The sequence below is a fragment of the Chiloscyllium plagiosum genome, chromosome 10, assembly GCF_004010195.1.
Source record: "Chiloscyllium plagiosum isolate BGI_BamShark_2017 chromosome 10, ASM401019v2, whole genome shotgun sequence".
NCBI classification, from domain to species: Eukaryota; Metazoa; Chordata; class Chondrichthyes; order Orectolobiformes; family Hemiscylliidae; genus Chiloscyllium; species Chiloscyllium plagiosum.
The window spans coordinates 86,974,761-87,000,006 of record NC_057719.1 but is presented as its reverse complement, the minus strand read 5'-3'; the positions used below and the strand labels follow the sequence as shown (position 1 = coordinate 87,000,006).

General features: G+C 42.4%; 1 protein-coding gene across 3 annotated transcripts in view; it reads right to left on the bottom strand.

Moving 5' to 3' along the window:
* Positions 1–25,246, bottom strand: part of ino80 (INO80 complex ATPase subunit) — a 214,232-nt gene that overhangs the window by 169,017 nt on the left and 19,969 nt on the right. For all 3 annotated transcript variants that reach the window (XM_043698306.1, XM_043698307.1, XM_043698308.1), the window contains exons 2-3: positions 5,479–5,665; positions 4,613–4,788 (exon numbers count right to left, since the gene is read on the bottom strand). In XM_043698306.1, the coding sequence (XP_043554241.1) occupies positions 4,613–4,788; positions 5,479–5,621 (319 nt within the window). In that variant the 5' untranslated portion in view covers positions 5,622–5,665. The remainder of the gene's footprint in view (positions 1–4,612; positions 4,789–5,478; positions 5,666–25,246) is intronic.

Genomic DNA, 25,246 nt, shown 5'->3' with positions numbered 1-25,246 from the left:
TGCTTTACTCAAATGCAACACTTGGCATTTATCTCAAATAAACTCTATCTGCTATTCCGCAGCCCACTGGTCCAGTTGATCAAGATCTCACTGCATTCCCAGATAACCTTCTTCACTGCCCACTATACCAATAACCATGGTATCATTCACGAACTTACTAACCATACTTCCTGAATTCTCATCTAAATAATTCACGTAAATGATGAGTAACAGTGGACCCAGCACTCATCACTGTGGCATCTTGTTGGTCACAGGCCTCCAGTCTGAAAAGCAAACCTCTATCACCACCCACAATCAAGCCAATTTTGCATCCAACTGGCTAGCTGTCCTTGGATCATAGAGTCCTACAGCATGGAGATGGGCCCTTTGGCTCAAACAGGTCCATGCAGACCAAAATGCCCATCCACGCTAACCACATTTCCCTACACTTGGTCTATATCAGTCAAAACCTTTCCTATTCATGTATTTGTCCAAAAGCCTTTCAAATGTTAATGTATATCCACCTCAAACATTTCCACATGTGTAGGTAAAAAAGGTTTAGGTTCCCTTTTATTCTTTCCTCTCTAACCTTAAACTGATGCACTCTAGTCCTTGGATTCCCCAACCCTGGGAAAAAGACTGACCACATTCACCCTATGTGTCTCATGGTCTTATATACTTCTAAATGTCCCCCCTCAGTCACCTACGCTCTAAAGGAAAAAGTCCAAGTTTGTCCAACCTCTCCCTCTAACTCAGGCCATTGAGTCCTGGCAAAATCCTTGTAAATTTCTTTTGCACTCTTTCCAGCTGAATAACATCCTTCTTATAGCAAGGTGACCAAAACTGAACATATTGCGCCAAGTGTGGCCTCACCAACATCCTGTACAACTGCAATATAACTTCGCAATGTCTATCCTCAATGCCCTGACTGATAAGGCCACTGTGTCAAAAGCCTTCTTCACTGCCCTGGCTACCTGCAACTCCACTTTCAGAGAACCGTGCACCTGAACTCCAAGATCCCTCTGTTCAGGTCCTACTTTGATTTGACTTGCCAAAATACAAGACCTCACTTATCTATATTAAATTCCATTTGCCATTTCTCGACCCACTTCCCCAGCTGATCAAGGTCTTGCTACAATTTCTGATAACCTTCCTCACTGTCCACGATACTGCCTATTTTACTGTCATCTGCAAACTTATTAATCATGCCTTGGACACTGGCATCCAAATCATTGATAGAGATAACAAACAGCAATGGGCCCAACACAAACCACTGGAGCACTCCACTCGTCACAGGCCTCCAGTCCGACAAGCATCCTATTACCCTCTGCTTCCTGCCATCAAGCCAATTGTATATGCAATTTACCACCTTCCCTTGGATTCATGCGATCTAACCTCTCAGAGCAGCCTACCATGTGAAACCTTATCAAATGCCTTGCTGAAATCCATATAGACTATGTCTACCACACGGCCCTCAATAACCTTCCTGGTCATGTCATACTCTAACAAGTTTGATAGGCATGATCGCCTATGCACAAAACCATGCTGACTACTCATCAAACCTTGTCTTTCCAAATGCACATATATCTTATCTCTCAGAATCTTCTCAAGTAACGTACCTACCACAGACGCAAGCTTACTAGTCTACAGTTCACAGGTTTTTCTTTGCAGCCCTTCTTGAATAAGGGCATAGCATTCACTACCCTCCAGTCTTCTGGGACCTTTCACCTTGAAATTTAACTTTACTCAACAATCTATCTGCAGTACGTTATCAAAGGTCTTGCTGAAGGCTAATGCACTGCCTTCATCTACTTTCTTGGCCACCCCTTCGAAAAACTCAAATCACATTCATGAGACATGATTTCTCATGCACAAAACCATGCTGACTATCCCAAATGTGTCCTTGCCTCTCAAAATGCTTTAGATCAGTCTCTCAGAATTCTCTCGAACAACTTACTCACCATGGTCATTAGGCTCACCAATCTGTAGTTCCCAAGCATCTCCCTGCAACCTCTCAAATAATGGCAACATCATCAGCTACCCTCCAATCTTTGGTCACTTCACCCATGGCTGCTGCTGATATAAATATCTCGCTAGGCACCCGACAATTTCTTCCCTAGCCTCCCACAAAATCCTGGGATGCACGTGATCAGGTCCAAGGGATTTATGGACTTTAACATGTTTTAAGACTTTCAGCATCTCCTCTTCTGTAAGGTGGACACTCTACAAAACATCACTATTTATTTCCTTAAGTTCTCGATCATCCATATCTTTCTCGGCAGTAAGCACTGACAAGAAATATTCATTTAGAATTTCACCCCATCTCTTCGGGCTCCTTGTTATCTTTAGGAGGACTTATCTGCTCCCTAATTATTCTTTTGCCCTTCATGTACTTTTAGAATCTATTTGGATTCTCCTTTGTTTTATTTGCCAATGCCATCTGGCGTCCCCTTTAGCTCTCCTGACTCTTAAGTGTAGGAGAAAGTGAGGTCTGCAGATGCTGGAGATCAGAGCTGAAAATGTGTTGCTGGAAAAGCGCAGCAGGTCAGGCAGCATCCAGGGAAAAGGAGAATCAACGTTTCGGGCATAAACCCTTCTTCAACACATTTTCAGCTTTTCTCAAAGTGTACCCTGACACCCTCTGTACACAAGGACATTTTTTTTAGATTACTGACAGTGTGGAAACAGGCTCTTCGGCCCAACAAGTCCACACTGCCCCGCCGAAGCGCAACCCACCCATACCCTTGCATTTACCCCTTACCTAACACTACGGGCAATTTAGCGTGGCCAATTTACCTGACCTGCACATCTTTGGACTGTGGGAGGAAACCGGAGCACCTGGAGGAAACCCACGCTGACACGGGGAGAACGTGCAAACTCCACACAGTCAGTCGCCTGATATGACTGCTCTTTTTTCCCCCAAGACCAGATTCCCTATTCCTGCCAGCCTTATCCTTCACTCTAATATACTGGCCCTGAACTAACTCACTTTGAAAGCCTCCCACATCCCTTTGCCTAAAAAACCTCCCCCAGTCAACCTGTCTAACACCATCAAAATTGGCCTTGCCCCAATATAGAAGTTCAACTTGGGAACCAGATATATCCTTTGCCATCGATATTTTAAAACTAATGGAATTATGGTCACTGGTCCCAAAGTACTCCCACCTACTAACATTTCCATCACTTGCCCTGCCATATTTCCCAAGAGGATGTCAGGTTTTGCCCCTTTTCTGGTGCAGCCACCTGCATGAGAAATCCTTCCTGAACACACTTAAATTTCTCTCCAGCCAGGCCCTTAACACTATGGCAGTCCCAGTCAATGTTAGGAAAGTCAAAATCCCCTACTATCACAACACTAGTATTCTTGCAGCTATCTGCGATCTCCTTATATATTCGCTCCACGATCTCCTGTTGACTACTGCAGGTGCCTATAGTACAGTGCTATCAAAGTCACTTCCCCCTTTTTATTTCTCAGTTCTACCCACACGGACTCACCGAAGGAGAGTGTCTTCTCTCAGTACTACTGTGATGCTCTCCAGAATCAAAATCGGAAATATCACTCCTCTCTTGCCTTTCCCTCTGTCCTTCCCATAGCATCTGTACCCAAGAACATTTAGCTGCCAGTCCGGTTTTACCTCCCAGGGATGTTTCTGTAACAGCCATAATATCCCAGTCCCATGCACCTATCCATGTCAAGTTCATTTGTCTTACTTGTTCGCCTCTTGTGTTTAAATAAATGCAGTTGAACCCAGATTTCCCTTTGTTTTTACCTGCCTAGTACTGGGATTACCAATTATTCTTATCTAACAGTGGTGTCTCCTTCGCTGGGACATGCTATTTGATTTCAGAGGACAGTAGCTCTCAGCCTGCCGATAGTCAGTGTGAACCCTAATTGACTGTCTTTGGCTGTGGAGAATGATGAGTATGGGAGCAGGAGGCACTTTGAGTGGACTCAAAGTGCTGTTGTGTGATATTTTTTTTTAAATTAACTGACCCTAGCTGCATCTACTCCCAATGGTGACTTAGACCTTAGCCATCTGAGAATTCTTGGTTTAATGTCAGATCTCTGCTTATTTAACTGACTTCTGCCTATTGTTTGTGATAATCTTCTTCATGCCAGCAACATTTAATTCCCCTATTTATTGATAAAAACCATTAACCTGGCAATTAAACTTCCCACTTTTATCTCATCCACCAATACCAAACATTCCGATCAATAATCTCAGGTCAGCCTGAGTCTGATAGAAAACAAATGATTTCCCGTTAGTTTACATGAGTGACACGTAACAATCGAGTTAATCAATGAGAAACAGAACATACTGTGTCCTGTACCAAGCTCATTTGTCAATGTGAACACCAAAACATAAACTCAATGTTTTTTTACTGGAAACTCAAGCAGCATTTTAATTTGTGCAGTGCCAACTTACTCTCAAGACTGTCAAAAATTACCAAACATATAAAATTAGAATTCCATCCTTTGGAAAATCGCTTTTGGCATACCAAGCACAAAGGACCAAGTTTGAGAGAGTGTGACGCTACTCCCAGAACAAACATAGTACCCTTGTTACAAAATTCTGTCAGCTTTCCAGCAAATTCATGCTAAAAACAATGCCCATGCCCTCCAGACTCTTACCTGGATGAAAGGCACCATTGAGCGAGGGTGGAGCTGTCAGAGTTCTGCTATGTCCAACTTCTGGTTGCTCTCCCAGTTCCTCATCTACAGGCTCCTTTTTAACACTGTTCAGAAGATTTCCAGAACCGGTTTTAGACAATGACGAAGCATCTTCAAGCCCATCATCGCTCTCGTCACTATAACAGTAAGAGAAGCAAAAAGAAGCATTTGCAGATTTAGAAATAAACATGGGGATACTTGTTAATACAATACAGACATTGCAAATGTGCTCTGAGGGTAAAAACGATTCATTTATGCGGTTATCCAAAAGTGTCACATAAAATTAAGGATCAAAGACACAAACAACAAGATATTTCTTGAACCTTCATGATTCAAGTATACTTTGTTCAAATGCTACACAAAGGGTAGCATAAACAATTTCTGTACAAAGGCATATGTACATCAAATAAGACCACTGAAAGTAAAGTAGAACCGCTCTATCTTTGCCACCTGCCTCTCTAAAACAGTTGTCCTTTTACACTATTTCAGGAATTTGAAACACATGACCACTTTGTCTCGAGGTCAAGGGCAGTAGAAACTTAGGACTACCACTATCAAGGTCCCCTTCAAAACACTACCCATCCTGATTTAGCTATATCTTAGCATTCCTTCAGTGTTCCAGGATTAAAATTCTGGAACTCCTGCCTTCACAACATTGTGGGTCTACGTAAACAAAATATATTGCAGCTGTTCAAGGAGGCAGCTCACCACAACCTTCAAGGGAAACCAGGCATGTTCAATAAAGCAGGACCAGCCAGCCATCCAATCGCATACCCCATTCACAACTTAGGCAAAAAATGCAATCCAACTTCTGCAAGCTGTCTTACCTTGAAATAGGCCTGTTGAAGACATTTGCTGCCTGACGCAGGAAAGGATCAAGTCTAAGAGCACGCTCCAGGTACTGAAGATGGAGAGGCTTTGCCAGCTCTGCACCACTGCCATTCTCACTTTGAAGTAAATCTGCTGCCATAGAAAGTTCCTCTCGTGTAGGAGAAACTGGGCCTTCTGAAGGTACTACAGAAATCAGATCAACATAATCAGCAACATTACGAAGTACATACAGATTCTTATAAACCTTTAAGTGACTGCAGTTTTTCAGTCTGAATGAGCAAGACACCAAGATTTCAAATCTGAACATTAAAGAGTGTGCAGTTCTCAAAACTCTAATAGGCTGGGGCTGCCATTCCTGGTGTGTCAGAGGCTGAGTGGGGACCTTATAAAGGTTTATAAATCATGAGGGGCATGGATAGGGTAAATAGACAAAGTATTTTCCCTGGAGTGGGGGAGTCCAGAACTAGAGGGCATAGGCTTAGGGTGAGAGGGGAAAGATATAAAAGGAACCTAAGGGGCAACATTTTCATGCAGAAGGTGGTACATGTATGGAATGAGCTGCCAGAAGTAGCGTTGGAAACTGGTATAATTACATTTAAGAGGCATCTGGATGGGTATACGAATAGAAAGGGTTTAAGAGGTATATGGGCCAAGTGCTGGCAAATGGGACTAGATTAGATTGGGATATCTGGTTAGTATGGACTAGTTGAATGAAAGAGTGTTTCTGAGCTGTACATCTCTATGACTCTAGTTGGTCTGGCAATAATGCACATCTTGCACCCTGTGCAACTGTAGGCATTTCAACGGAATATAGTCAGAGTATAATCCACTTCAACTGAAAACACTACGTAGTGATACCTGGGAAGATAATAGATAGGTGCAGACTTTTCAACCCTTCAGACTTGCCGCCCCACTGAAGATTTTATGCCTTAACTCCATCTTCGTGCGTAAAAGTCTGTCAACTGTCTCAAACATGCTCAACAGCTGACCATCCACAGCAGTCTAAAATTCCAAAGATTCCCACTTTTAGAGTGATTAAAACTTTGGTCACCTCAGTTCTAAAAAGTTGATCCCCAATCCGATACCATGATCCAATTCATAGGTTTGTCAATTAAAATAACATTCACCCTGTTAAACTCTTTCAGAATTTTCTTTTAATTACATCATCTCTCATTCTTTGAAAACACCATGAAATATAGATATAGTTATACAAACTGTTTTCACAATCCTCTCATTCCAAAAGCAGTATGGCAAAATTTCACTGAACACCCTCCAGGGCACTGTATCCTTTTTTAATTTCTTCACTGGATGTGGGTGCCACTTCGCCATTTATTGTGGATCTGGAGTAACATGTCAGCCAGACCACACAAGCTTCCTTCCCTAAAGGACAGTGAATCAGGTGAATCTTTCCTAGTAATCGTCAATGGTTTCATGGTCATTAGACTCTTAAATCCAAACTGTGTTGAATTCAAATCCCACCATCTGCCATGGATTCAAACCTGGGCCCCCAGAACATGACCTGTGTCATTGACTAATTATCTACCAATAATACTAGATAGGGTAAATAGATCTGTGCGCAATTTTTTTTTTATTCTTTAACTTTGATTTGTATCTGCAAGGTGAAATACTGGTATTTGCAGGTCTATCATTTTTTTACGAGGAACGTAAAGTTGTAAAGCAGTAAGATATTAAGTTTCATTTCTTTTTGACAATAGAGCTACTTAAACAAGTCAGGCGACAATTGTGACTTGAGATCCTGCAGCCACTAGCAAATGCATTAAACATTATAAAATCAAAGCGTTCAGTTAACAGTAAAGCAACGCAAATACTAAATATGTAAAGTAGAAATGCAACTAGGAGCAGTGTGTGATGGCAAACTCCAAGTTAACACTTGACCCCGCAGGTGAATTAATTCCACTCACCACCTGTATATTTTAGATTTGAAGCAATTTCAAACTTTAAGTATGGACCACTGCAGTTAAGTAAAACTTGCAATTCAGTGTATTAAACAGATACAAAAGTGCTTCTGTTGCATAAATTAACCAAGCATCATGTCCAGCCTTATTTCAACTATTGAAGTCATATCACATTTGAAACATGAATGCTGTTTTTTCTCTCCATAGATACTGGTACATCTGCTGAGTTTCTCCCTGGTAAGGCAATTGTAGAGGCTCCAAGTCAGAAGCTTCGGTTCAAGTCCATTCTGCTCTAGAGGTGTGAATAACATCTCCAAGCAGGTTGATTAAAACTATCTCCAGTAATTTGATTTTATTTCAGATTTCCAGCCTCCATAATACCGCAAGTGGTAAGAACGGAGTAGGTCATTCAGCCCTTCAGGTATGCTCCATCAATCAATGGGATCATTGCCAATCCGAAATTCCTCAGATCCATCACCCTACCCTCAAAACTTGATTCTCTATCTTAGCTCCAATATATACAAGGATTCTTAGCCTTAAGCACAAGGAGCTTTGCCTACAGCGAGGGCTGCTGTGACAAGGAGTTCCAAAGACACTCAATCCTCGAAAGAAATTCCTTCTCATTGCAGTCTTAAACTGACACCCCTTCATTCTGAGACCATGCCCTCTGGTTATTGACTCAGAGGGGAAACATCCTCTCAGCGTTTACTTTTCAATCCCCTTAAGAAACCCATTTGTTTCAATGAGATTACTTACTAGAATTTAGAAGGATAAGAGGTAGACATTCAAACTATTTAGTCTTTGCTCTGGAGCCAATTACTAGGAATCATCAGAGTTCTCTGAACTGCCTCCAATGAAATTATATTTTTCCTTACACAAGGGACCAAAACAGCTCAACATTACTCCAGATACGAGCTAACGATCCAATAACCTTACTGATTACCTGCTGCACTGATGGGTTAGCTTTTTGCGTTTTATGTACAAGTACATACTCAGGTCCTTTTGCATTGCAGCTTTCTGCATTTTTCTCCAATTAAATACGATCTTTTGCTCTCCTTAAGATGTGCAACTTCACAATTTCCGACATTATACTCCACTTGCCAACTGCTTGCTCACTTACTTAACCTATCAATATCTCTCAAATTTTTGTGTTTAAAAAAACTGGCTACAGTACATTCACCACCTCCCAAATCATTAACACATTATAACCAGTTGTGACAGAACATATCTGCCTTCAGCCCCATTACTTTGTCTAGTACTACTTTAGTGATGATGACAGTACTTAATTCCTGCCACATCCCACCCCACACACCCCCAGAGTCAGAGAGATGTACAGCATGGAAACAGATCCTTCGATCCATTTCGACTGTGGCAACCAGATATCCCAACCTAATTTAGTCTTATTTGCCAACACTTGGCCCATATTGCTTCTAAACCCTTCCTAATCACATACCCATCCAGATGCCTTTTAAATATTCCAATTGTACCTGCCTCCACCACTTCCTCTGACAGTTCAGTCCAAACATGCACCACCCTCTGCATGGAAAGATTGCCCCTTAGGTCTCTTTCATATCTTTCTCCCCTCACCCTAAAATCTATGCCCTCTAGTTCTGGACTCCCTCACTCCAGGGAAAAAACTTTAATTACTCTATTGATACCCCTCATGATTTTATAAACGTCTATAGAGGTCACCCATCAGCCTCCGAGGCTCCAGAAAAAACAGCCCCAACCTATTCAGCCTCCCCCTATAACTCAAATCCTCCAACCCTGGCAACATCCTTGTAAATCATTTCTGAACCCTTTCAAGTTTTACAACATCCTTCCAGTAAAAAGGAGACCAGAATTGCACTCAAATATTCCAAAAGTGACCTAACCAACATATCATGCAAAACATTTGTGAAATATTAAGGTACTTTGTGTTTATGTATTTAATTCCTGTACATTCACAATCATTTCACCCTGATTTGTAAATTTGAAAGGTACTGATACCATGCAATCTTGAGATTAACAGGCCATGTCCCCAAGTGCACTCACAGAAGGATTCCCTATCTCTAAAGGCCAGGAGGACTGGTTCAAGTCCCGCCTGCTCCAGAGGTATATAAATACATCTCTGAACAGGTTGATTAGAAAAATATTCAGAACAGACCACATGGCATTATGTACAGTCACATCACAGCCTATATTTATTCATCACCATACATCATAAGATAATCTGGTCATGAATTGCATTGCTACTCACGGAATCTTGCTGTGTAGAAACTGGCTGTCATGTCTTCTATGCTGGTGACACCACTTCAAAAGTACATTCTGGTTTTCTTGACGAATCAAAAATGTTATGCAAATGCAAGCTTTTCCTTGCCTTGGTGTTAACACACCTCAAAATACTCTGAGTCAGGTCAAGATCAGGGGCAGTTGACCATGGTCACACTGGACAACTGGCTGCTTTTTTTGTTAGAAGAACTCCCGCTTTGAGATCACTTAAGCAGCAGTGGATATCATTACATAACAGATGTTACCATTTTGCCCAATGTTATTACAGTATAGTGTACTCATTGCTGTCACTGTTTCAATACTGTTACTGTGTCCAATACTATTGTTGCACCCAAGCGAGTACAGTTGCCGAGGCGATATTCAGGCTTGGGCTGATAGCAACATTCAAACCACGGAAGTGCCAGTCAAAGACCATCTACACGCTGAGACACTCCGATCAACATCCCGGGAGTTATGATGACTGGAAACTAAACTAGACCAGCCAAATAAACACTGACATTGAGGTTGGAGGAATTCTGTCATAATTAAGGCATCTCCTGACACTCCAGTCCAGCACCTGCAAGACATAAGGCTGGAGCGTGATAGAGTACGCTTCACTTATCAAGGTGAGCACACCTCCAACATTTTAGAATATCAATACTACCTAGAACAAAGCAGCCTGCTTGATAGCATTTAAGGTAATGGGTGCCAATGGTAGCAATGTAAACAAGGTGTACCACAGCAATATCAAAACCACATCTTGAGAGTATATACAACATGGAAGAGCAAGGGGAGCAGATGCATGCCCCCAACCTGCCAGACAGTACTGTAATTATTCCTCAACTAATCTCATTTAAAGACAATCTGGTCCCTAGCAGCCCCCCCCCCCCCAACACACCCCTATACTCTAGTTGCTTATACAAGTAATTTATCTCATAGCAACACTAAGTACTGTTATATTGAGAATATATGTAGGGTATAAGCAGGCAGGGGTAGAGTTAAGTTCTGAGATCAGGTAAGAACTTACAGTTAGGAATGAGATGTAGGGGGCAAGGGTAATGGGTTAGCATGGTGGAAAAACAATAATTAAGTACAGCTATTTAACAAGATTGGAAGCATTCAGTTTACAGGTCAGCTAGCAAGGGGAAAGTATCCATTTTATGAATCCAGTTAACAAGGTTAAGAACATTCATTGTCCAACAGTAAAGGGCTTGGTCTCTGCTATTGATACTCATTGATTGTAATGGTCACCCATTAATATGTATGTTGCCTTATCTCGATGCTCCTCCCTGCAAAATGACTATATAGTTCATTGAGAAACTCATGTTCCAGAGAAGACCGTGAAGTCATGTCTCTGGGCACATGGGTGACCGTTCTCTCTCCCTCCATGGCCCAGAATAAAGATGGAATAAAGGAGGTACAACTATGCAGTCTCTGAGCGTTTTGCTTTGACTGAGGGGAGAAACAGGATGGCAGTATTCAAATTATCTCACTAATGCCGATTCATACAATTAGTTCACTGGCTCCCATGACTGTGTCTCACGGTACTATGTACTGTAACCAAACCTTGTGTAACGCCCCTAATAAATCTTGTGCTTGGGATTAGAACAGTACTAGAATAGCATTCAATATTTGCTACTACACTATTACCAAGATTCCAAGTGTATACGTTACCACAGCAGGTACATTATACCAAATGCTGCTCTCGTTTATCTCTCCAACCTTCAGGCACTCTGCCTGTATTCCTGATGAAGGGCTTTTGCCAGAAACGCCGATTTTACTGCTCCTCAGATGCTGCCTGAACTGCTGTGCTTTTCCAGCACTACGAATCCAAAACCTGGTTTCCAGCATCTGCAGTCATTGTTTTTACCCAAATGCTGCTGCACCTGATCAGCTAATTCATTTGTGCCTATTTTGTGATTTCAGTTTCTGCTTGTGAGAATGCAGCAGTAGTTAAACAAGATTCACAAGTAGATGCTGATTAAAGTTTCACTGTTGTAACTTTGAGTTTGACCACCTTTGATTGTGTTAATTGCCACAATTTCTTAAAAGGTACAGCCATCGTAATTAGGTAGTCAGTCTATGAACCCAATTTTGACTGGACAAGCTATGAAGAATATTAAAATATACCAACTTGCATCACTTGCCTGTGTAGTTTTAAACTACACTTGAACAGCATGGTGACTCAGTGGTAAGCACTGCTGCCTCACAGTACCACGGACCCAGGTCAGATTTCACCCTCGGGGGACTATCTGTGCAGGCCCCACACATTCTCCCTGCTTCTGTGGTGGTTTCCTCCAATCAAAGATGTGCAGGTTAGGTGGACTAGCCATGCTTAATTGCCCATGATAAGCAGGCTCAGTGGATCAACTATGGGAAATGCAGGGTTACAAAGACAGGGGGTGGTGTGTCTATGAGATGCTCTTTAGAGGGTTAGTGTGAACTCATTGGGCCAAATGGCCTGCTGAACCACTTTAGAGACTATAACTCAAACTTAAACTACACTCAGGAGGGCTCTTGTGGCACAGTGGTAGGGTATGGGTTCAAGTCCCATCTGCTCCAGAGATGTACACGAAATGAATGGATTAATTTGAAAATACAGAAATAAAAAAAAGAGGCGGCCGCCATTCAGCCCTTCAAGTGTGCTCCACTATTCATCACGATCATGGTTGATCGTCTAACAGCCTAATCCTGCTTTCTCCCCATAATCTTTGGTTCCATTTGCCCCAAGTGCTATTTCTAGCTGCCCCTCGAAGACATTCAAATGTTTGGCATCAACAGTGAATGAATTCCACAGGCTCACCACACTTGGAGTGAAGAATTGTCTTCTTATCTCTGCCCTAAATGGTCACCCCAAATCCTCAGACTGTGACCCCTGGTTCTGGACGCACCCACCATCAGAAACATCCTTCCTGCATCTACCCTGTCTAGTCCTGTTAGAATTTGCTAAATCTCTGAGAATCCCCGCCACCCCCCCCAACTCATCTGAACTCCAACAAAACTAATCCTAACCGAGTCAATTTCTCCTCATTTATCAGTCCCGCCATCCCCAGAATCACCCTGGTAAATCTTTGCTGCACTCCCTTGAAAGCGAGAGCATCTTTCCTCAGAAAAGGAGATCAAAACTGCAGATGATATTCTAGGCATGGCCTCACCAAGGCTCTGTATAGCTTGAACAACACATCCCTGCTCCTCTTGCAATGAAGCCAACATACCATTTGCCTTCCTTACCATCTGCTGCATCTCAATACCTGCCTTCAGCAACTGGCACACACTCCCCTCTCCCAACAGCCAGATAATCTGTCATCTTGTTTTTGCTTCCAAAGTGAATGAGTTCACATTTATCCAAATTATGCTGCATCCGCCATTGATTTGCCCACTCACCCAACCTGTCCAGATGATGCTGAAGCATCTCTGCACCCTCACAGTTCATCCTCACCCCCCCCCCCAACTTGTTATTATTTGCAAACTTTGAGATGTTACATCTTGTTCCCTCATCCAAATCATTAGTATATAGTCAATAGTTGGGGGTCCTCGCACCGATCCTTGTGTCACCCCACGAGTTACTGCCTGCCAATTTGAAAAGGACTCATTAATTCCTCCTCTTTGCTTCCTCTCTGCTAACCAATGTTCTATCTCAGCACACTTGTCCCAATCCTATGCGGTTTAATGTTGCACAATAATCTCTTATGCTGGACATCGTCAATATTTTCTAAAATCAAAATATACATCAACTGGCTCCCTCTTGTCAACTACACAGAGTAGGATCAGAGAAAGTGAGCTTAACTTCAGAATAAAACATTCTAATGTGAAGGAAAAGGCTTGCTCAAGAACTGATATTATTTATACCAGTACAGGAAAAGATAATTATTCCAAACTGTTCACTAGTTTTGAGTATCACTGCTCTTCACCTGACTGACATTTACATGGTTTCTCTTGGACAGCAACTGACTGTTGTGCGGTCACTTGTGTTTCAGGCAAATTCATTACCGCCACATGAATCTCAGAAACTCCCAACTGTGAAAAAAACTGGCAGAATAGATTTCGCACCTTCCAACCTGCAATTACAGTGGTGCAACACTGGGATGTCACAAGATGTTACCCTGGGATTCATTTATGATGATGAGAAGGATTACAAGTAGGCATTTGGTAGTCAAGAACTTGAGCTTGTTGAAAATAGATACATTGTGTCAGAGCTCTAACATCTGAAACACATCAGGAAAATTTTCAAGTACAAACGTAAAGGAAAACAATATCATACCATAGAAAAGGAGTGTGTCGATTGGTAAAGGATTGTCACAGAGAATATCAGAGGTGGTGACGGCCAATTAAAGCTAAGCATTGTTCGAACTTAAATTAGAGAGAAAGTGAGGGCTGCAGATGCTGGAGATCAGAGCTGAAAATGTGTTGCTGGAAAAGCGCAGCAGGTCAGGCAGCATCCAAGGAACAGGAGGATTGACGTTTCGGGCATAAGCCCTTCTTCAGGGGCTTATGCCCGAAACGTCGATTCTCCTGTTCCTTGGATGCTGCCTGACCTGCTGCGCTTTTCCAACAACACATTTTCAGCTCGAACTTAAATTAGGCAGGCTAACTGATTTCTCAGGGCTATGCCATGACCAATGGTCCAGCAAATGGCAGTCATCTATTTTGTTAAGTTGAAACAGGAGCAGCATGTGCACGTTATTTCTGTCTGCAAAAACCAGTGCCCTGTGTGTTAATGTGTCTTTTTCAGTGCACACGAGATTGATAATCTTAAAGGGGCTGTCAGTACAATTCTTTGCATAGTCAGGATAATTTAACAAATGCTGTCCAATCACAAAATGACATGCATCGTTACATATTGTATTGAGATTTGCAAACTCTGACAGCTAAGGTCACTAGTTTACATGTCGCATCAGGTAAAGCGACATGCTGTCTGATATGAACCACCAGCCTTTGATATGAACACCTTAACATACCTATTATCACATCGGCACCAAAAAACATTTCTCACATTGCTCATTTGTGTAATAGGTAGAACATGTCTTGGTTTGAAACCAGCATCGTGTTAGCATCAACCTGAGATGTGTTCATGAGCTTGTGCAGCACTGAAAAATATGTCCAGTCTTTCTCAGACTGCCTTGGAAGGATAAAGGTATCTCAAATTTGATTGACAGGTGACTTTCGCAATTTCAGGATGCAGGAAAAACACAAGTGGTAGACATCACTAACAAGAACGTTACCACTTTGTGAATTGTCTCAGCAGTAGTGCTGCAATTTGTTACAGCTATCAAAATATGAGCAATGTTTTCAGAGCAATATGTTGAATTTTGAATCACACGAGTTTGTCTCTAAGATGATAGCTGTCAATATAAAACGCTGTTTTTGAAGTTACTGGCCATCAACTAGATAAGGAAGCCTCAAGGAAGAGCTGCAAAGTAAAGTTTGAATTAACAGTTTGGTGAAGGCACCGACAGCAATCTGCAGCTATCGTTTTAGTGCTCAATTTCCATTACCCACTCAGGTCTTTCTTTGCATTTATATTTCCTCTTGCCAAAAGTTAATCTGGATTGCATCCTCTTTAAACCTCATATCTTTCTCAAAGCGGAGTTCAATAGCTTAGACGCCAGCTATCTTCTAAAGAAGTACCATTACTGCTTTAATTTTATCAGGAAGTGTATAATACAAAGTTTCTGAGCAGACAAACCAAACTGCAATAGAACCTGTACCATTTTATGAACTTGCAAACATGTACCTTCTTTCACAGCTGAATAGCACTCCATCTTAAGCCCATGCTCCCCACCAACCCCCTCTCCACACCGGTCACCTTCCCCTGCCGCCATGAGAGGTACAAAGCCTGTGCCCATACCTCCCCTCTCGCCTCTGTCCAAGGCCCCAAAGTATCCTTCCAAATCTGGCAGAGATTTACGTGCATATCTTCAAACCTCATTTACTGCATCTATTGCTCATGATTTGGTCTTCTCTGCATCAGAGATGGAACACCTCTCATCCATATGCACCAACCAACCCGTTTCCGATGGCCAACTATTTCAAAACTCCCCTTCAACTCCCCCGATGACATGTCCATTCTGGGCCTCCTCCACTGCCTAAACAAGGCCACCTGCAAATTGTAGGAAGAATACCTCATCTTCTGCCTTAGGAGCCTACAACCTAATGGCCTTAACATTGAACTCACCAGTTTCTAAATCTCTCCACCACCCCATCCAACCCTCTGACTCTGTACTGTCCTCTTGACAAGACCTACTTGCCCATCATCCTTTCCACTTAACTGCTCCACCGCATCACAAGCCCCTCCTATCTGCATCCATCTACTGCTATCCCACCTCCCTTTCCACCAGCCCACCATGCTCCCTCTCTTTCTCAACCCCTTTCACCCACCCCAATCCTGAAGACAGGTCCTGCCTGAAACATCGACTGTCCTGTTCTTCAGATGCTCCTGACCTGCCGTGCTTTTTCCAGCACCACACTATCGACTCTGACTCTCCAGTCCTCACCATCTTCTATTGCAGTATTCCCCCATGAAGTGGTAATCAGATCCCAGAATGTTGTGCACTCTGTGCATACTCTCCCGGCAGAGAATAAATTAGACATTAGGCTTGTATAATTTTCAAAATTTATAAACTCAGCAGAAATTGCGTACGATTCTCATTCCTGATTACGTTCAGCACTCCCTAATGCAAAGCCTATCAGGCACAGCCAAAATGTTTTGAACAAATCAACAAACTAATATCTCTCTAAGCAGATCCATACAAATAATGGAGGGAAAGCAGTCACATAGTGGTAATTACAACTGGATGGGTAATTCAGAACCCCGGGCTAAATGTTTTGGTGGACATGGGTTAGAATCCCACCATGGCTGTGTAATTTCAACTGAGATACAAAACTTGGGAGTTAAACAAAGCAGTTGTTACAAAAATTCATCAGGTTTGCAAATTGCGTTTCGGGAGAGCATTTGCAGTACTTAGAGTCAGGCCTTCACTTAAGCTCCAAACCGTCGGCGACATGGTTGCCTCATGGCAATTAGAGATGGGCAATAAATGCTGGCCAAGCCAGTGACATCCACATCACATCAATTAATATAGAAAGTCACATGACTCGGGTAATACAAGACTCCAGTCACCTGCTAATCCATACTCTAGCAAATCAATACTTTCAAAGCGGCAGAATAAGTGGAATGCTGCCTTACAGGAGCTCCTAGTTAGAGCACAAAATTTTACACCATGCATTTATAATCCTCTATATCCCCTTGCAGAACGCATTCACCAAACATCAGAAAGTGCTGGCACATGAGCGTGGCAATTTGTGAAAAGGGATTATGGAGGAAAAAAAAGTGTTTTTCTAAATTTATTGAAGTATTTCTTTAAATAATATTTCAACATACGACCAATGGATTAGGAAAATTGTAGTTCTCAACTTGGTTCCAAAAAGCTGTACATAAGATGACTTCAGTCTGTAGATGAGTAAATGTAAGGTTCAAAAGGAATCAGACCCTTCATCTTTCAGAGTGAAGGAAGCACATTTATCACTGACAACCTGATATTTTCACTACAACTGAGCAACCAATGACAAAATATTTTGTCACACTAACAGCCCACGTTCCATCCAAGATTTTCACACCAGGAATTGAACTTAACTGCAATTGTTTTCACAGGACTCTAACAATGGTTGTTTGCCACCAGTCCCAAAGCTGCACAACACCTCAGTTTGCTAAGAATTTTCCTCCTTGCAGTGAAACTCCCAGTGATTTTTATTAGCAACTCCAACAACAGGACATCAACACATCACATGTTCTACCACAGCCATCCAAACTGACAGCTCTTTGAAGTATCTTACTGTAAAAAAGAGATTGATCAGAGCTTTAAAACCAAGTAATAGTACTGGAACAGAATAAATAGAGCATCAAAGTAAGGGCACAGAAAAAGTTGAGTCAGCATTTTTCAAAGTAAAATTTAACTGCTCAAAGTAGGCAATGCAGGGGAAAAAACTTCAGTAAAACATCATGGTTTGGAGATGCCGGGGTTGGGCTGGGGTGTCACAACCACCTGATTAGATTAGATTAGATTAGATTACATTACAGTGTGGAAACAGGCCCTTCGGCCCAACAAGTCCACACCGACCCGCCGAAGCGAAACCCACCCATACCCCTACATTTACCCGTTACCTAACACTACGGGCAATTTAGCATGGCCAATTCACCTGACCCTGCACATCTTTGTGACTGTGGGAGGAAACCGGAGCACCCGGAGGAAACCCACGCAGACACGGGGAGAACGGGCAAACTCCACACAGTCAGTCGCCTGAGGCGGGAAGTGAACCCGGGTCTCAGGCGCTGTGAGGCAGCAGTGCTAACCTGATGACTGAGTGCCGCTCTGAAAGCTAGTGTTTCCAATTAAACCTGCTGAACAAAACCTAATGACGTGAGATTTTTAACTAAGTAAAACGAACAGCTCTAAAGCTATAGAGAAAGTGCGAAAGCTATTCTTGGAAGGCAATACCAAACTACAGAAGGCCAGAGCAGGAGTCTGACTCAAGGGACCAGAGTTGCTGAGGTTGTTCAGGAAAGAATCACACCTCACAAAAGGCACTCCAAAATACAATGCACAGCAAAGCAATGGTTAAAAGGCTAGGCCAGCAACCTAGAAAACAACTTCAAATTGCATGTTAAACATAATAAAACTAGCTGATCAAAGCAAAGGACCATAAAAGCCAGTCATTTGTTCAAATCTAGGTTTGAGAAAGGACTTTGCTAGTCTGTTCTGAGCCAATGGACAAGACACACTCTGACAAATAATTGCTGCCTAATAAAACAACTGTGGGAAATAAACAGAGTCTGACCGGCATGGTTTACATTGCAAGTACAACAAAAGAAAAAGGTCAACATTATACCAAAAAATTAATACTGGTATTGAAAAAGTATTGGTTGAGAGAGGAGCATTAGGAGACTTCACTACTCTTGTTGAAATCGTGGCATGGGATTACCAACATATTCACCCAGGTAGACAGCTTTCCAGTTTATACTTCTATCAATAGAAACAGTACTTTAAAAAGCAGGTCCTCAGTAATGTACACGAGTGACAGTTTAGATTATGCACCCAAGTGTGGGACTTGAACCTTGTACTGACAACCTTTGGACTCAGAAGTTGTACTGCCATCAAATGAGGAAAGTTAGAAAGGATTCTGATGCAACAGTTTCTGTTCCTATCCCTTATTCATTGCACATGTTTTGACTCTTCCATAAAACTACGTTTATTAGCCAAGTTACATATTTCTACACTCATTCAACTGTTTTGCATATCGCCTTTAGATAAGGTGAATCCTGGTCAAAGAGACAGTTGGTACTCCTGTGGCTGACATTAAACAATTGATCTCACTGCTCCTGAACTGTGCAGGGATGGTGAGTAAAGAGGGGAAACCTCCAAGGTTCCTCCTATTAAGGTCTCTCAGTAAGTATAATGGCAAAATATATAGGTGTAGGCATCTAGCATGAAATCTCGTACCACTGATTAAGATCATGTGCAAAGAATGATTGAAGTACTGGCAGGACACTAGGGATTGATCATTTCCTCTCTCATTGATGTGATTGGAAATTAAGTCAGGGAAAACTGTTCAGAGAGGTTATTACAAACTTGTGGATGGGACTTGAACCTGACCTTCTGTGTCCAAAGATAGGGACACCACCACTGTACCATATGAACACCCGCCCCCTCCAATTCTTGCATTAAATAAAGCCCTTCAGGTGCCTAAGTTAATTATATAATTAACACTGCTAGAAAGGCATAATGCATTACCTTGTGGACTTCAGGAGTCAGTGAAATAATTTAGCGAGATCAGAAGGCATTGAACTGGAAATGGTCAGCAGGATTTCACTTTGGCAACAATTACAATAAACTAATATGGATCTAAAATTGATTACAATCTGAAGTCCAATGCCCTTTGTGCCCTCGAATTCCTGCTTTTTCTGAGACTCTCACAATGATTCATATGTGAAGTTCCAGACTTGGGCAATCACCAAAAATGTATTAAGCACAATACTGGCTTCTCACCCTCAATGCTGCACAGCCAAAAGTTTCCTGCATTCAAATTCAACAGTACAGACAAGTGCAGCATTCAGCATGCCTACAGCCGAACGCCACATGCAAAACAACTTGAAACTGTTTGCAGAGACATAGTCCATTTGCTGTGCATGTTGTGCAACTGACATCGAGTAATCTACACAAAATAATGCAATGAGCCGAAAGTAGACAAGTAACACTTTCATTGTCATGCAAGTAAGGCTGACTAAGACTTAGAAAATCAGATGGGCACAATACCTGCTAATTACATTGATTCCTGTTAGTGGGTGTGACACTGTTGAATGGTCCACCCCCTCAACTCTCAGCCTCATTCCTGATAAACGGCTTACGTCCAAAACAGACTCTCCTGCTCCTCAGATTCTGTCTGGCCTGCCATGCTTTTCCAGCGCCACACTTTTCAAACTCTGCTCTTGTACTCCTGTCCTCTTGAAATCAATGCAAACATTGCACTTGCCGACTGAACCTCCAACTCAACCTTAAGAGAATCCTGAACTAGGACTCTCAAGTCCCACTGGGCTTCAGATTCCTGAAGCCTTTCTCCATTTTAAAAATATAGTCAATTCCCCTATTCCCATAAAAATGTATGATCTATCATGCTGTATTCCATCTGCGACTTCTCCACCCACTGTACTCAGCTGTCCAAGATCTTCTGCAGCCTCCTTCCTCAATACAGCTTGCCCTTCCACCTATCTTTGTCATCTGCAACCGGAGCAACAATACCCTCAGTTCCTTTGTCCAGATCGTTGATGTATAGCGTGCAGAGCTGCGGTCCTAATATGGACCCCTGTGGAAATCAGTTAGTTACTGGTTGCTAGCCTGAAAAAGATCAGTTTATCCCCACTGTGCCTTCTGCCAGTCAGCCAGGTCTCGAAGCGTGCCTGTACTTTGTCCCTGACACCACGGGTTCTTCTGTAGCAGCCTCCTGGATGGCACCTTGTCAAAGACCTTCAGGAAATCCAGATAGGTAATTTCCACTGACTCTCCTTTGTCTAACTCGCTCATTTCCTCCTCAAAGAATTTTATCAGATTTGTCAGATGTGACCTCTCTTTGATGAAGCCATGTTGATTCAGCCATATTTTACCGTGAACTTCCAAGTGTACCGCAATCTAAAATCTTACCAATGACGGGTCAGGCCAACTGGTCTATAATTTCATGTCTTCTGCCTCCCTCTCTTCTTACACAGGTGTGTTATATTCACCATTTTCAAGAACATTTAGACATGCCCTCCAGTGCAGGCAGCATCCTGGTCAATCTCTTCTGTACCCTATAAAGCATCCACAACAAGCAGGGCTTTATAGAGCTGCAGCATAACCTCGCTGCTCTTTAAAACAATCTCCCTGCTCATGAAAGTGAACACAACATACACCTTAACCAGAGTTGAAACGTGTGGTGCTGGAAAAGCGCAGCAGGCCAGGCAGCATCTGAGGAACAGGAGAATCTACGTTTCGGGCATAAACCCTTATGCCTGAAACATCGATTCTCCTGCTCCTTGGATACTGCCTGGCCTGCTTCGCTTTTCCGGCACCACACTTTTCAACTCTGGTCTCCAGCATCTGCAGTCCTCACTTTCTCCTAATACACCTTAACCACCCTAGCAACTGGAGTGGAAACTTTTGAGGGATGTGTGCACATTGACCCCAAGATGCCTCGATTCCTGCACACTGCCAGGAGTTTTGCCTTTAACCCCATAATCTGCATTCAAATTAGACTTTCCAAAACTAATCACTTCACTCTTTTCCAGGTTGAACTTCATCTGCCACTTCTCAGCCCAGTTCTGCATCCTGTCAACATCCTGTTGCAACCTTTCACAGCCCTCCACACTATCCAGAACTCCAGCCTTCATGTCATTGGTCAACTTACTAACCCACTCTTCCACTTTCTTATCCAAGTCATTTATAAAAATCACAGACCAGAGGTCCCAGAACAAATCCCTGCGAAGCACCACTGGACACTGAGCTCCAGGTTGAAGACTTTCCATCTACCACCATCCTCTATCTTCTTTGGGCCAGCCAATTCTGTGTCCAGATAGCCAAATTTTCCTGTATCCCACGCCTCCTTACTGTCTCAATGAGCCTACCATAGGGAACCTTATCAAACATCTTGCTAAAATCCATACACCACACCCACTGCTCTACCTTCACAATTTGTTCTGTCATATCCTTGAAGAATTCCAGGAGGTTTATGAGACATGACCTGCCTCTCACAAAACCATGCTGACTATCTCTATTCAGGCTATGCTTTTCCAAAATCATCATAAATCCTAACTCCCTGAATCCTCGCTAATAATTTGGCCACCACCAACGTAAGACTGACTGGTTTGTAATTTCCAAGGTGATTCCTTTTCCCTTTCTTGAACAAGGGAATAACATTGCCACCTTCCAATCATCTGGCATGACTGCAACGGACAGTGAGGATGCAAAAATCATCGCCAAAGGCGCAATCTCTTCCCTCACTTCCCATAGTAACCTTGGGTATATCCCATATGGCCCAGCGAATTTATCTAGCCTCATGTATCCTCCTCCTCAACATCAATCTGTTTCACACTGTCCTCACAAACGACAAGGTCCCTCTCACTACAGAATACTGAAGCGAAGTATTAATTAAGAACCTCCCCTACCTCCTCTGATGCCAGGCACAAGTTCCCTCCACTATCCCTAGCCATCCTCTTGGTACACTTGCATGAGGAACAACGACTCCACATTTTCTGTTGCCTTACACAAAGTCTTTGCGTGAAAATCCTGCACATCAGTCCCTTTTATATCTTTGCCCTCTCAACATCAACCTATGGCCTCTAGTTCTGGACTCCCCCATCCCAGAGAAAAGACCTTGTCTATTTACCCTATCCATGCCCCTCATGATTTTATAAGCCCCTTTATGGTCACCTCTCAGCCTCTGATGCTCCAGAGAAAACAGCCCAAACCTATACAGCTTTTCCCTAAAGGACAAACCCTCCAACCCTGGCAATATCCTTGTAAACCTTTTCTGAACCCTTTCAAGTTTCACAACATCCTTCCTATAGGAGAGAGATTAAAATTGCACACAACATTCCAAAAGTGGCCCAACCAACGTCCTGTACAGCTGCAACATTACCTCCCAACTCCTATGCTCAATGCACTGTCTAATAAAGTGTACCAAATGCCTTCTTCACAACCCCATCTACCTGGGACTCCATTTTCAAGGAACTATGAACCTGCACTCCAAGGTCTTTGTTCAGCAACACTCCCCACAATCTTACCATTAAGTGTACAAGTCCAACTTTCACGTGTGCCACCTCTCTAGATGCTGAATTATCAGGCAGCTCATCAGACATCCAGCACTGGATAGCCACAAGTTTTCTCCAGTTAAATTTTGGGAAGACTGAAGCCATTGTTTTGGTCCCCACTTTGGTCTCCATTACTGATGTCAATCCACTCCCTGGCAAGAGTCAGTTTAAGCCAATTTATTTGCAACACATCATATTTACTTGTCTCAAGTGATCTGCTTCTGGAACCCTCCTCCATGCCTACATTACCTTCCAACTCAACTATTCCAACACACCTTTGACTGCTCTCTTAGATTCTATTATAAACTTGAACTTAATTCTGCTGCCAGTATCTTAACTTACAGGTAGTTGCATTGCCCCATCGAGCATTACTGATTTCAAAATCATTTCTGTTTTCAAATCTCTAAGGCTTGCCCTCCTCCCATCTCTACAACTTATTCTTGTTTCATAAACTGCCCAATTCCTCCAAAACTATATTGGATCCCTTGTCTGTTCCAAATTGTTCCATCAATGGTGGCCATGCTTTCAGTTGCCACAGCCCAAGCTTTGGGACTTCTTCCACTTTCCATCTCCACCTCACTTTCCTTTTTTTTTCAGGTTTCTTCTTAAAAACCTACCTCAGTGACCAAGAATTTGAGCATCTGCCCATATCATCATCTGATATGGCACTGTATCACTTGTCATTTTAGAATGCTGAATATTGCATTATATCATAGGCTCTATAAGTCTTGTTGGTCACAAATAAACTTCCCACCAAAATTAAACACATTACTTTTCCCTGTTAAAATAGTTTCAGATTGGTACAAAGTGATATTGCAGTTTATTTTTGACAAGCGTTTGAACACAAAGCATAGTTTGTAGCACACTAACCCTTTCCATGGTTTGCCACCTTGCTGTTGTCGAGATGCCAGTATTCAGTTGACCCCGAAAGCAATGCATATAGGAGTCCTCAAATCCTTGCAGGATCACCCATGATACCAGATGGGAGGTACCAGAGCAATTGCAATCCATAACAAGTCCTCAAGGCTGATTGATGAGGAAGATTTTCACGCAATATCAATGGTTGCAATGGTGAAGGCTGCAGCAGTAGGTAGAATCCTTGCCACTAGAATGAGTTCTAACTTCAGCCAAGAACCATGAAACTGACATGCAACAGACATCCCACATTACAAGATATCCTGCAGAAGGCACCTCCCTAGAAGAATAAATTGGAAAGGAAGGGATTGGAAATTGTAATTGCAGCTGGATTCTCTTGCTCACTAAACACATGGAGCAGAGCTGGTCACCAACATACCGTTCCACCAAATAGGTAAGTTCAAGTCTTCTTGGAGGCATTCATCAGCAAAGCACATGATTGACAACGTCATCATATGATCCAGGGACGAAATGATGCCCTCGTTATCAAAGTGATTAACAGTGCAGAGAACTACTGGACAGACTACAGGTTAATTCATTCTTTTATGCCATCAAACCCCACAAGTAGCTCAAGACAAATAAGGATTTCAATTAAAACAAAAGCTCAATATTGAGCTGCTTCAAGAAACAAACAATCTAGCAAACCACTAATAATGTCTTGACCAAAAGTCCCTAAGAGTTCATCCTAATAGAGTAAAGGAAATCTGGAAATAGCTGAAGACAGCCAACCATTTCAAGCTGTGAAGAAACCATGAGTTACAAGGCCAGAAAACACCAAGACTGGTTCAACGAGAATGATATCATCATCCAAGATATCAAATCGACAATCAGCCTTTGGTGGACTAAACAAACAGTGAACATGATTTACACTGCTCAGCAACTCAACAAATGCCTAGATCACCACCAAACACTTGACGTGGCTTTTGTCATTCTGACCAAGGCTTTTTGACTCAGTCAGTTGGGAAATGCTATGGAAGATACAGTTAAAGGCCAGCTATCGAGCAAAATTCATTAACATCTCCAGTTCCTCCATGTCAAGATGTTGCCAAGAGGCTTCACTGAAAGTAATATGACAGAATCCTGAGGTCAAAGTGGGAGTCAAGCAGCGGTGTGTCATGAAACCTGCCTTTGTTCCATCTTCATCGTATCAATAACAAGCTTTCTCGTGGCGTGGACGTTCCCTACAGAAGGCACAGAAAACTTGTCAACCTCAAACAGTTGAAATCCAAGAAAATGACACCAACTGCACTTGTGATGATTTCAGCAAGCAGATGAAGTCATCACCTGCCACTCCCAGAAAAGAAACTTCCACAAAGATATTAAACAAGGCTTAAAAATATTGGTCTC